This window comes from Pseudochaenichthys georgianus, chromosome 22 (genome assembly GCF_902827115.2).
Source record: "Pseudochaenichthys georgianus chromosome 22, fPseGeo1.2, whole genome shotgun sequence".
Lineage (NCBI taxonomy): Eukaryota > Metazoa > Chordata > Actinopteri > Perciformes > Channichthyidae > Pseudochaenichthys > Pseudochaenichthys georgianus.
In genome coordinates this window covers 11,281,848-11,294,644 of record NC_047524.1, presented here as the reverse complement: position 1 = coordinate 11,294,644, position 12,797 = coordinate 11,281,848, and the positions used below count along the sequence as shown (strand labels likewise).

Below are 12,797 nucleotides of genomic sequence, written 5' to 3'. Positions count from 1 at the left end.
AAGAGACAAGGTAGCATGGACATGGAGGGTAAGGCAGAGTTTGAGGAGGGGGTTTCGGGCGGACGGCCTGGGGGCAAGGTGGAGTTCAAGAAGGGGCGAAGGCCACAGCGGGCGAACTCATGGGGCGAAGGCATCGGCTGGGAGAGTCAGGGGGCCGGGCACAAGGTCGGGCAGGAAGGCGGCGACGGGACAGCTCTGGAGGGCGGGCAGGAAGGCGGCGACGGGACAGCTCCAGAGGACTGGCAGGACGGAGGTGGGACAGCTCCGGAGGACGACGTACGCCGCAATAGGACCCCTCCAGTGTCAGCTGGATCGCCGGGGCACTGGGATCGAGAGCAGGAGCTGGTGGGACCCCTGGTGGGACAGGCATAGATGAGACCCTGGACGGAACATGGGCTGGTGTCAGTGGGACCCCCGACGGAGCAAGGGCTGGTGTCGACGGGATCCCAAACAGGATAGGACAAGGTGTTGGCAGAACCCCCAGCAGAACAAAGCATGGAGTTAGGACATGAGTAGGGACTAGAAAAGGGACATGAGAAGGGATTTGAGATGGGATTTGAAAAGGGACTCGAGAGGGGGACTTGAGAGGGGACTCCAGATGGGACTTGAAAAGAGACTTGAAAAGGGACTCGAGAGGGGACTTGAAAAGGGACTTGAGAAGGGACTAGAGTAGGGACTTGAGAAGGGACTTGAGAGGACCGGACCGCCAACAGGAGACGGGGAGCTGGAGTTGGTCGGAACGCCGACAGGACACGGGGAACTGGCGTCAGCCGGGGAGCCAGTACTGGAGAGGAAACTGGAGCCAGAAACATGGCAGCAGGGGCCGGAAATGGGGCCGGAAACATGGCTGCTGGGGCACGGGCTGGAATCCTGACCTTGCGTCTCCTAGAGACCTTTTGGAGACTCCGTGGACCTCCTAAGGCCAGGCCGGATCCCAGGAAGGGGTTCGAGGCTTGAGACAGGCACTCAGGGCTGTTTGTAAAAACCTTGAGCCACTCGGGCAACAAGCTCCAGAGCCAGGGCTTGTTGGCCACCTCCATGCGTGCCTACTTCAGGGCGGCCTCCTTGGCCGCTCTGGATGAGACTCTCATCCACTTGTAAAAAATATACTCAAGAGTGTACATCAGCGGATCCAACTCTTGATGGGAAAAAACAGCTGGGTCCATACTGGTCTGTTCGTACTGTCAGGTTTGGGGAAAATAGAGCCCAAGTGCAGTTTAAAGGACTACAAAAGGTAAGGTAGAAAAAAGCGAGCTTTATTAAAAAAAAAAAGCCGATGACAAAAGAAAACAAGATACATGGACTAGCAAAGACCAGCATAGGCTAGGCAGGGAACAAGGACATGAAGAGACAAGGTAGCATGGACATGGAAAGATGACGAACAGACATGGAGCACAGGGGAAGACAAGACTACATACACAGAAGGATAATTACAGGACAAGACACAGCTGGGCATGGGAGGCAGAAACACAAGGGCAACAGGTGAACACAATCAGACAATCAGACACATCAGGGAAACTAACGACAGGAAGACAAACACAGGAAGTAGGATCAGACAAGACACAAGGGCCCTTTCTCATTTCTCTAACTCCCCTCCTCGACTCCTATCCTCGATACTTAGTCCCGCCCACAGGAGATGCGAGCGGAGGAGCCGAGGAGGGGAACCGAGGAGAGAGGAGGGGAAGCAGCAGGCGGTTAGAGAAATGAGAACTCCTCTCCTCTGAGCGGTCATTTTAAAGAGACGTCCATTAATGATGACAGGAGGCACAGCAGCCCTCTGTCTGATGGACAGATGTGTTCATGATGACTTATATATTTACTTTTAATTCATTCACAGTGCGGTATAATGAGACAATAACAGGCTACAGATGCGGACACACGCACGCACGCGCACACACACACACACACACACACACACACACACACACACACACACACACACACACACACACACACACACACACACACACACACACACACACACACACGTATATATTTATATAAATATATACAATTTCAGAATCAAACAGAGCACTCTCATAATAACGTAACACTATCAGAGACTGGATATATCCCCCCCCCCAGAGAGTAGGCCTGTTATTCTGATTGATATATATTATACACACTGCTCTGCTTTCTGCACGAACCTCACAGCTTTTCTCACTGTAAACATCGCGTCGCGATGAAAGCAGTTAGTAAAATAATATCCAAGGAATGCATGCAGAGCTGTCATTGGCTGAGATAAGTCCGGCCGTGCGTCACGCCTCTTTGAAACATCTCTGTTCCCAGAAATGCATCCACGAAGGAGCCATCAGTGTATCCTCGGTTATGAGATGGGTCTGGCTGCAGACCGCAGCAAGGAGGCGGATCCTATAGGGGCAGATCCTATAGGGGCGTTTCCTAACTTTTTTTATCCAATAGCAACTTAAGGGATTCCAGCTGCTTTTATAAATCCTCGCAGAAGAAGTCATTGTTCTCGTGATGGGAATTCCGGCTCTTCTTGGTGAGCCGGATCATTTGACTCACCAAGAAGAGCCGGCTCTTTCGGCTCCCAAAGGGCTCTTCAGTTTACCACATATTATACCTTTTAATTAAATCAAATGTAGCCCTGTTTTGACTAATGATTTATATGTGTACACATATATCACTTAAATTATTCAAGACATCCTTTGTACTAAAGTATTCAAAAGTAAAAATTACATGTTTAATATAAATTATTTGCTGTGGCCAATTGTTTTCATTGCATTTACAGACCCGTGTAACTCTCTGATATGAATGCATTGACTTGCTTGTAGAAACACGCTACACAAAACAGATAGCAACACCTATAAAAACTATTTTAAAAAAGAGGCTACTGTATCAACCTATATAAAGTATATAAATATAGTTTTTCTCCCTGCAGGAGAGGGGAGCGTGCTTTGAGATCAACTGCTAGGCTGCAGCGGGGAGAAGAGGGGGACAAAAAGAGATCTCCGTCCTCCGTGTTTTATTCTTATAGAAGTAAGAAGAGAAGTAATGGGTCAGAAACCCTCCTTTTTACGCAGCGGTCCAGACAATAGACATCATAGCTACGGCGACACATATTCAGTTGCCAGTTACTTTGGTATTAGGCAGGGATATCTAGATACTTTCCAAGGTTTGACATCATGAATTGTGCTACTTTAAAGCAAGCAACGATGTTTTCAAATCTGTAATCATGAAGCTCCTCAAAAACACTATAGAAGCAGTTCCTGCCGTTGTTACGTTAGTTCAAACAGTAACAACGGACTACTTTTCTTAGCGGGTGCATGTCAATTTAAATCAATACATAAAAACTATTTTTTAAATCAATAAAATCTTTTTCTAAATCCATAAAAGCATTCAATTATTATTGGGAGTCATGTCGTTACTTTGTTGAGAATGTGGCCATGTGTAATAAGCGGGATAATGTCCACATTGCACATTGCATAATGTGCCTTCATGCCGATCTAGATCCTCCGCAAAAACAAAACAAAAAACGGCTTGTTCGCGGGCGAGAGCCGGCTCCCGTCGTTCACTATAGGAAACGCCCCTACTAGGATCCTCCCCTATAGGATCCGCCCCTATACGATCCAATAGAGAGGGCGAAGTCACGCCCATCTACTTCCGGCCCATGAGACCCGGAAGCGAACATCTACATTGAATTCAATGGGAGAGAGAAAACGTATCTTTTGATCCCGTTTGAATTGTGCCACGAACTACACATATGATGTTTGGTCAATCTTAAACAATAAGTTTCCATGTCAAAAAAGTCACATTTTGTCGTAAAACTGTTGAGAAATATAAGACTATGAAAAATACGCGACTACAAAGACTACAAATCCCAAATCCCATTCTGGCTCGCGTAAGTGATGTCACAGGCGATAATGCTCCAAGTGGTTGCGCTCGTAATTAAAGCGAAGAAGAGAAGAAGAAGAAGAAAGAAGAAGAAGAAGAAGAAGAAAGAAGAAAGAAGAAGAAAGAGAAGAAGAAATCTCATAACTGATGTATTCCCTCCAATAAATAAGAGATGCTAAAAATAAATTCACTTTTATAAGATGCATTGTGTGCTTTGTACCAGGTTTGTAATCACATAAGTGATCATACCACTTGCTCGTTCTATCGATTCCCGTCTGATGAAAGGACCAGGAGTCGCTGGATCAGACATATCAGGTAATACACATGTTTGCATGGAACCACAGTCAAGCTAGCTAACATAGCTAGTAGCGAGCACGTTAGTTAGCATCACATTACTAGCCTTGTCATTTTTAGTAGCCTTACCATGAAGTTATTATTTATTACATGAAGTAAGAGTAGTCATGATGGTAAGTATTTCGTGAAACATTTGAAGAGTAGCCTACTGCGCCATCCACCGGGTGCTAAGGAAGCAGTCAGGGAGAGGTCGAAGGCAGGGCAGGGAGCTTTGCATGACAGATTCTTCTGGACGTGTTTCATGTGATGACAGTAAGGGTGAGTCAATTGTTTGTTGGAAAGACAGTAGTTGAGTGATTACTGAGAGAAAAGTATTAAAAGAGATAATTATTCAAAGTGTTTGTTACTTTAAGTGTTGTTACTGACCTTTTTCTCTTTTATTTCCTTTCCCTCACCTGTAACTGCTGAGACCCTGAGGAACATGCACACTGACCTGCTCTGGCAACCTGATTTCCACTGTACGTAATAGTATTTGGTTATGGTATATTATTTATATACATCAAAGGCACAATGCACCCCCCAGAGACACACATGTATTGAGTGTGATATTGTGCATAGGTCAAGTGAAATCATCTTTACACACTAGAAAACTGTAGGAGCGGCAACTTGTTTTGAAATTGAATTTTTAATATCCGAAATGAAGTTGATCTGTTTTCTTTATTCTTCTCTCTTCCCAGCTCCATCCATCACCGTGCTCTGTTCCTGCAGGTCCTGCTTGCTAATCATTATGCTCATATGTTTTTACACAATTACAAATAAAGTCAATGTATTGTATGACATGAAGTTGTGCTTCATTCGGAGTCAATAATACATTCATTCTGCCTTCAACTGCACAATGACTGTGGACTGCACCGACATCCATGTAGCTGCCCCCCAGTAAGATGAACCAAGCAAAGAGGGTCAACATCATGCCTAAGGACATCCCGCTGCATCCCCGCGAGAGAGGGCTTAGACTGACCTGAGACGCAGCACACCCCAAATACAACGGCTCTTTTAAGAAGCCACCTACAGTTTCAAAGAGTTGCAATCCTACTTATTATAATGATTAAAACTGGGTCATGTGTCACTTAGTTTACTGAACCGGTGATGAAAAAGAAATGAGGTGGAGGTAGTGGTTTAAATAAGTTACAAAGACATTAATATATGAGTGACAGGTCAGTGTAAACACAAGCTTCTGACAATTATGATCATTCAAACTATGTATATAAAATATGTAATAAAGTTCTAAAACAAGTATTCGGTATATTCCTTGATAGTTTTTGGAGAAGGTTGTTTTTAAGTATTACTAAAACTCTATCGTTTCAACTGTTTCACTTTATAAAAAGGAACAGGATGAGTTTCTTATTCTGTCTCGGATGAGTGAAGGAAGCAGGACCCAAATGCAGATAAACCTTTGAGAAACCCCTTTATTTCAAGGATAAATGATACATACAGAACAGAACACTCTCCGGTGAAACTCCGTCACCAACAAACAATGACCCAACACTGAACACAGACAGAGACAAGACTAAATACAAGAAGGGGTTAATCACTGTACAACGAGAAACAGCCGGGCAGGGGAGGAGAAACACAGGACAACAGGTGAACACAATCGGGGTAATCAGGGAGGGAAACAGACAGAAAGCAGACAGGCAGGAACGGGGGGTGAACACTTAACACAATAAGACAGGAAACCCAAAGACAAGAAAAACACCAACACAGACAAAACTACAAGCGTGACCCTAACATGTGAATTGTGACAGAACCCCCCCTCAAGGGCCGGATTTCCAGACCGTCCCTAAAAAAAAACAAAACAAAAAAGTACCAAAAACCCAAGCAGGGTGGTCGGAGGGGGTTCCGGAGGACGGGTCTTGGGCTGACAGCCCAGGAACCAGCGGAATGACCAGGAAGGGGTCACGGGCGACGGCCCGAGGGGCAAGGTACAGTCCAAAAAGGGGGATTCGGGCGACTGTGCCCGGGACAAGGCAGCAGAACCAGGAAGGGGTCTTGGGCGGACGGCCCGGGGTCAACCAGAGTCCAAGGTGGGGGACCATGGAGGACGGAAGGCAGCGGTAGAGGAAGAGTCAGGGACCCGGGTCCGAGGGCAAAGGCAACGGCAGGAAGAGTCAGGGGGTCGGGCCCGGGGCGAAGACCGCGGCTCTCAGGGGGCCGGGCACGACGGGCGAAGACCGCGGCTCTCAGGGGGCCGGCACGAGGGCGAGAGACGCGGCTCTCAGGGGGCCGGGCGAGGGCGAAGACCGCGGGTCTCGGGGGCCGGGATCGAGGGCAGAAGACCGGGCTCTCGCAAGGGGGCCGGGCTCGAGGGCGAAGACTCAGGGGGCGGCTCTCTGGGAGCCGGGCGTGTGTGTGTGTGTGTGTGTGTGTGTGTATGTGTCCAATACTCTGTTCGTAGGTTGGACATATTAGATGGAAGTTTTCTTTACATTTGTACAAGTAGCAGAATTTTTATAACACATTAACTTTTATATATTTACAAAACAAAAAAGGCTTTGTCTAAACTTAGCAAACTTTAAATTCCACACACTACAAATAGTTTTCTACATATTTTTCGTAAACTACAGGATAAAATAGTTTTTAAAACAGATGTGGTTTTGAGATAATAATGCATTTACTGTAAGTAAACACTAAAAATAGACTGATCTGGTTTCAAGGCAGATTTCAATCTATTCTATTTAATTTCACATCATTTTCTTAAAACACACATTTATATGATGATCAAAGCGGAAAAGAATACCACTTTGTTAATTACCTTTTAATTATTTAACTGTGTTCCCAGCCATGTCACCAATACATTTTTTTTGTTTTATTGCCATTATCGCTGTCCTTCATACACTGCAGGCAATCTTAAAAGGACAAATGAGCCGGTTGCAGTAACTAACACACTGGTTGTTTCTCCCTTTTCTTTCTTATCTGCTCACTCCAGATTGGTCCAAGAAGAAAACTGCTGACTTTTCCAGGGAAAATGGTAAACACTCTTCGCAGAGATGAGGAAAAGGGAATCCTAGACAAGGAAAGTAAGGAGGAGAGCATCTTGGCCATGTTGGGCATCATTGGGACAATACTCAACTTGGTAGTGATCATCTTTGTCTACATCTACACCACCTTGTAGGTCTTGACTCTTGTTTTATTTAGAGCTCATCTGTGCCATTGGAGCGACAGTATGTTGACTCATATGGAGATGAAGATGGGCGGAGCGAGGAAGAGGCCGAACTTCCCCAGTGGTGAGCTGGATCTAAGACTATGTGATCGCCATATGGCATCCATCCTGCATCACTTCAAACAACTAAGACTATGTGAAACCGGTTCATTCCTCCCTTCTTTATATGTAGAATTATACAGAATACTGAGTGACATTTGACTTGTACATAAATGCATGGTGGTAAGAGACGCTCAGAAGATGCAGCTCTTCCCAACACATGGACACGAAAGACTGCAGAAAGCGCATGGACACTTTTTAGAAGATATGCATCCATGATCAACATGTATAGAGAATCTATCTGTAGGTATCTACAGGTATCTATATGAATATTTATTAATTTTTTCAAAGATTTGTTTTTATTAAATTGAAATAGTTACTTCAGAAAATTGTTATGCAGCTTGATCAAATGTTTGTTCTTTTACTCTTTTTCTCACTGTAAGTTGAAATGAATTTGGCATGACGTTTAATTTCACTGAAGATTATATCGACTGCAAATTAATGTGTAACATTCAAACAATACTAATTTGTGTTACATGCATTTTATTTTCATTGTCTTTAAATGGCATGAGGACACTTTAAAGTGTTGAAATGGGTGCATTTGACATTGCGCTTGAAATTAAATAGTGAAAGATCAGACAGATTGGTACAAAGTGGCTAGAATATCATTTATTATTCAAGTTTTTCATGCATCACTTCAAGGTCATAAACACTGAGATATGATGCCATCCATTTGTGAGAAAAGGATTTGAACATTTATCAAAGTCTCAGCTCTCTAGAGGCTGGGGAGCATCCTCTCAGGAGAACTGAGGACACATATGTTTTACTTGCATACATATTTATAAAGGATCACACATGAATAACATATTCCACTTAAGTGTCCATATAATTTAGGGTGGTCCGATTTTTCAGCCATGAACGAAGTTGAAGCATCACTGATTTAAAATGTAGACTTGTGCATAATGACTGCCTTAACACATGAGGAAATTGCTATTTTCATGATGTATTAAATGATCAGGTTATTACTACTTTGTGAACGTTTTAACTTATATATAGTATATTTTAATGTCATTGATTTTACTGATGAAAGGTCATTCATTGGGATATTGTAAACAAAGCAAGCTGATTTCGTCTTAAACAAAATGCTAAATCTTTTCTTAAGTCATGGATTTATGACTTTTTGAAATGTGTTGTATGACTAATTTCCAGATTTGGGTGTAATTTCAGACAGATGTGTGTGTTTGCCACACTTGACAATACTGTGAATGTGTGAAGACTTTCTAGAGTAACTTTCGGTATTTTCCTCTTGATTGACTGACACTGTGTAGTTTTCCCTTAATATTTTACGCTTAATCTCCTTGGGACAACAATCTAAATCTGACTATGGATTGGAAATAAGACGATTTTTTTATACTTAAGGGTAAAAGATAAGCAGAAAGTGTGACAAATATAATTCCCGCATTCATAGTTTTATCAGAATCTGGTCCAGCTTGTTTCACTTTGTACAAATTAAATCAGGTCGCGTCATGTGACAGTTTGAACAGATCTTTTCACCTCCTCGTTCAGTCTTTATGCTAAGCCAATCTAACTCTTAGCGAGGAAGCAAGTTTAAGAAGTTAAGCTCTGAGAGATGAGAAAGGCCTATAAATAATTATGTACAGTTGTTAATAATGTAAGGCTATATAAAACACTTCTTTATGTATAAAATATTAAGTTTGTGTTTGTCAGTCGACAACTTCATGATTTCAGAAAGTGCCTGAGATCAAAGTGTCTCAACTATATCAGTCAGGAGGTGGAGGAAATGCAAATACAAACCAGAAAGAGATTTATTAAGTCCATCTTAATAAAACGTTATCCTGATCTTGTCCTCTGTATTGACAATGGGACTGGCTCAGTGACTAAAGTCTTAGGTGAGGTGCTCCTACAGTACTTCTTTAACAGAAAAAGGAAAAGGAAAGTTTGGTAAGCACATGAACAGGTCTTACGAATGTATTCATATTTAATGTAAATGTTGATTATTCCTGTTATCCTTATTGTTTATTTATCTTTCCTAAAGCTATGTAATCTGAACTTCTTCTCATGTTTAATTTATGCGTATGTTTATTATATTTCAAATGATCAAATAGTCTCTTGTGGGTGAAAATTTGAAGTTTTTCAGCCTGTGGTTTGGTTAAAAAACATTAAATTAATACATCTTGAAACTGATAACTTTGGGATTGTTGTCTTGTTTTATAAAGATGGAGATCAATGTTAATATACTATAACACAACTCCATCATCAGTGCACATCCGCTACACTGATTAAATGCCACATACATACATTTTGAAGGATTCTTTCAGCATTATGAATTCTGAGATAAAAGCGTTTAGCACAAGCGGCAGCACTTAGCAACCAAAATGAAAAGCTATATTCTCCCGCATCTGACAGCTGTGTGAGATTACAACAGAGCCTTAAAGAAGAAAAACCTTATAGAGTATACAGCGTTGCTGTGAGACAGATTTCTCTGTCTCACAGCAAATCGAACTGAAAGATGGAGAAAGGCGAACGGAGCACAGAACTAGCAGGTCAAAGACACGGAAACCAAATCGCCCAACACATATATTTTATTCCATTTCCTTGTGCTTTCAGTCATATATGTGTCAGCATAATTTCCCACTCCATTAAGAGTGCTATGTGAGTGGTAACATGCTAGAATAATCCTGTTTGAGGCAGAAAACAAGACTAAAAACAGCTTGTCTTTTCCTTTAAATATAATAGATTAGGCAACAAACCAAAACAAAAATACAGCATTGTTCGCGCAACCACAATTCACAAATGCCCAGAAGCCTGCTTTAAGCTATTGTTTCACCTGAATCCATCCAGCACAGCCTTGAACAATCATTCCCTCTTTTGAGGCTGAAAGATGTGGGGTGAACAATGTGCAGGAGATTGTGATGCATCGCAGATGGATGATTCAAGCGAGCAGATTGTCCGTGCAAACGTTCCATCTCTATCTAGCTGAGCTGACATCGTTTTGATGGTTTCACAGAAAAGCTGTGCGGGCGATTAATCCATCTACAGCACAAGCCACACCGAATCAACAAGACATACTAATGGCTGGCAACGTCAGGCTGCTTCTGTTGTGATTCAAATGCAATTCAACATGTGGCACCAGCAACACATTCACATTTAATGCATTTCCAGCGGGATTTCAAACTCACTGGCTCTTTTTTTGCAATAATCTTATCAACAAAATACAGATTATTTCATAACAAACAACACCCTTCAAGCATGATCACACCCAATGTGAACATAATTCAACTCGACTGGAAATGGGTCAAATGCATAATAATACGTTTCGCTGTAATGCAATCAGAACAATGTGTTCAGATTACAAATTTAAAGGAATAATTGATAGCATTTGTTTTATTTTTAAACTCTGCAGAAAATGTATTGCTTACAAAAATGTATTGAATGATGGGAAAAGGTAATGGAGTTTAACACCATATAAGCTAAATTGAGAATTGATCCAGAATATGTAAATGTAAAGTGTTTAAAGCAAAGAAACAATACAGAAACAAAGTAAAAACCAAATTAGTAGAATAATAAATTAGACTGCTCATTGAGCAGTACAATCATTTCCTAAAATGCACTGAAAAAGCATCCATTGTGCTGCTTTTTTACTATCATCTTAACACATTTCAAAATGTGAGTAAAGTAAATACAATGGTGGTGGTAAATATTGTCTAACTAAGCACAGTGTATCTTGCACTCTGGGCCCAATATTGTCAGCTGGTTTGAAAGGTTTTCTATTCTTTGAGATAACTATGAACAATGAGATGTATCAAGCAGTGAACAAATAAACGTATTTAAGTTTCTGGTCAGTTGCACAGAATCTTTTTTCCTCAATGGACCATGATATGTTGTTTTTCTCGACTGGAAAAACTCACCGCCTTGCTCTTAATATCACTGTCACTGTTGTTTTCTTTTCTTTGACACATATAGGCCCAACAGCTGAATGCACACAATTGCACATTCTCTTAGGTTGTCAAAGGCATTCTGGGACATGTAGGAAAACACTAACTGAAGCTGAAGCAGGTAAAGAAGAAGGGGAAATATCATGAATAGAAAATACAGCACCCCCTGAAGTATAATGAAGAGGAAATGAAAATGTATATCTGGGGCATGGGGATCTTGGTTTATTCTGACAATTCCTCTGACACTTTGAGAATAGAGACAAGTAGATTGGATCAGGGTCATGCCAATTTCAAATGACCTTCTGTGCTCTCAGTCAGAGGTGAAGTTCAAAAGTTTGAAACAAAGCAACACTTCTTCTCCCTATCCAGGTCACAGTTCACTCCACAGTGTCGATGTCGTGACTTCCCTGAATCCAAAGTCCTCCCCTCAATTAGGGATCTGAGAGGATTTCCCAAACAGATGTGTCCTTTATAGATTTCCTGTCACAGAGGCTGCACATATCCAGCTGCCTTTCTTCACATTTGTTCATGCAGAGAAATAAATCCAGTAATCAAATTCTGGGAACGGGCTTGAAAGCCATGACAAATCCTGATATAAATGTAAAACTTGAGAAAGGAAAGTGTCAAAGTGTCAGGTTTAGCTTGACTGTTTAGATTACAAACCTTCCCGGGTTTTTTTTGCATGGGAAATGTTTCAGTCATGTTATGGTGGAGATCAACCTATCGGCCAAAATAGCTTAAAATCTAAAATGTGTGGGCTCCTCACAAGAGATGTTATTGTGCTAGTGAGATGTTGAGGATTAGCATGGTACCGTGAAGGATTTTAGCAAGGTGGTAGTGGGGGTCTTCTGTTGAGAAGAGTTATTATGTTGTTGGCACTTCAATTTGAGTAGTGCAATATCAATACCGCCTTTTAACTATTTTTCTGAAACCACTCTGCTCTGATTGGTCAACCTTAGAGATGTCCCGCTTTAGAGTTCTTATACAGACGCAAGAGCCACAGCCACTTAACAAGAAGCTAAACTCCACTCAAAATGAAGAAAAAAAGTTGTCGTTGTAGTTGAGGAACTTTACTGGTAACTCCTTCACCATGACATGAAGTGCAAACTGAAACAATATATACAGAATGCAAAACGATTTGAGTTTTGTGTTGTCTGTTCAACACCCTTACTTACATTATAAATATATAAAATATAACATTATCTTTTTCATAATTTCTTAAACATATTTCCATAAAATACGCCTCATATATGAAATAAGACATGTTAACAATTAATTGTAATTACTTACAACTTTGATTGATCAGTCTTTCCATGCAGATGCAAATGGATCCTCCTGAGTTTTCTAGCATTTTCTGACAGCATGACAGGAAGTGATGCATTCAAATAACTTTATGAACAGTGTCAAAGAACCAAACATAACAGATCACATGAATG

At 41.7% G+C, this 12,797-nt stretch overlaps 1 protein-coding gene across 1 annotated transcript; it reads left to right on the top strand.

Moving 5' to 3' along the window:
- The first annotated feature begins 7,136 nt into the window (after window positions 1-7,136).
- LOC139436061 (protein TUNAR-like) lies at window positions 7,137-8,434 on the top strand. Its single transcript, XM_071207251.1, has one exon. It carries the CDS (start codon window positions 7,172-7,174, stop codon window positions 7,316-7,318), a length of 147 nt encoding a protein of 48 aa, XP_071063352.1. The 5' UTR covers window positions 7,137-7,171; the 3' UTR covers window positions 7,319-8,434.
- Window positions 8,435-12,797: the final 4,363 nt, after the last annotated feature.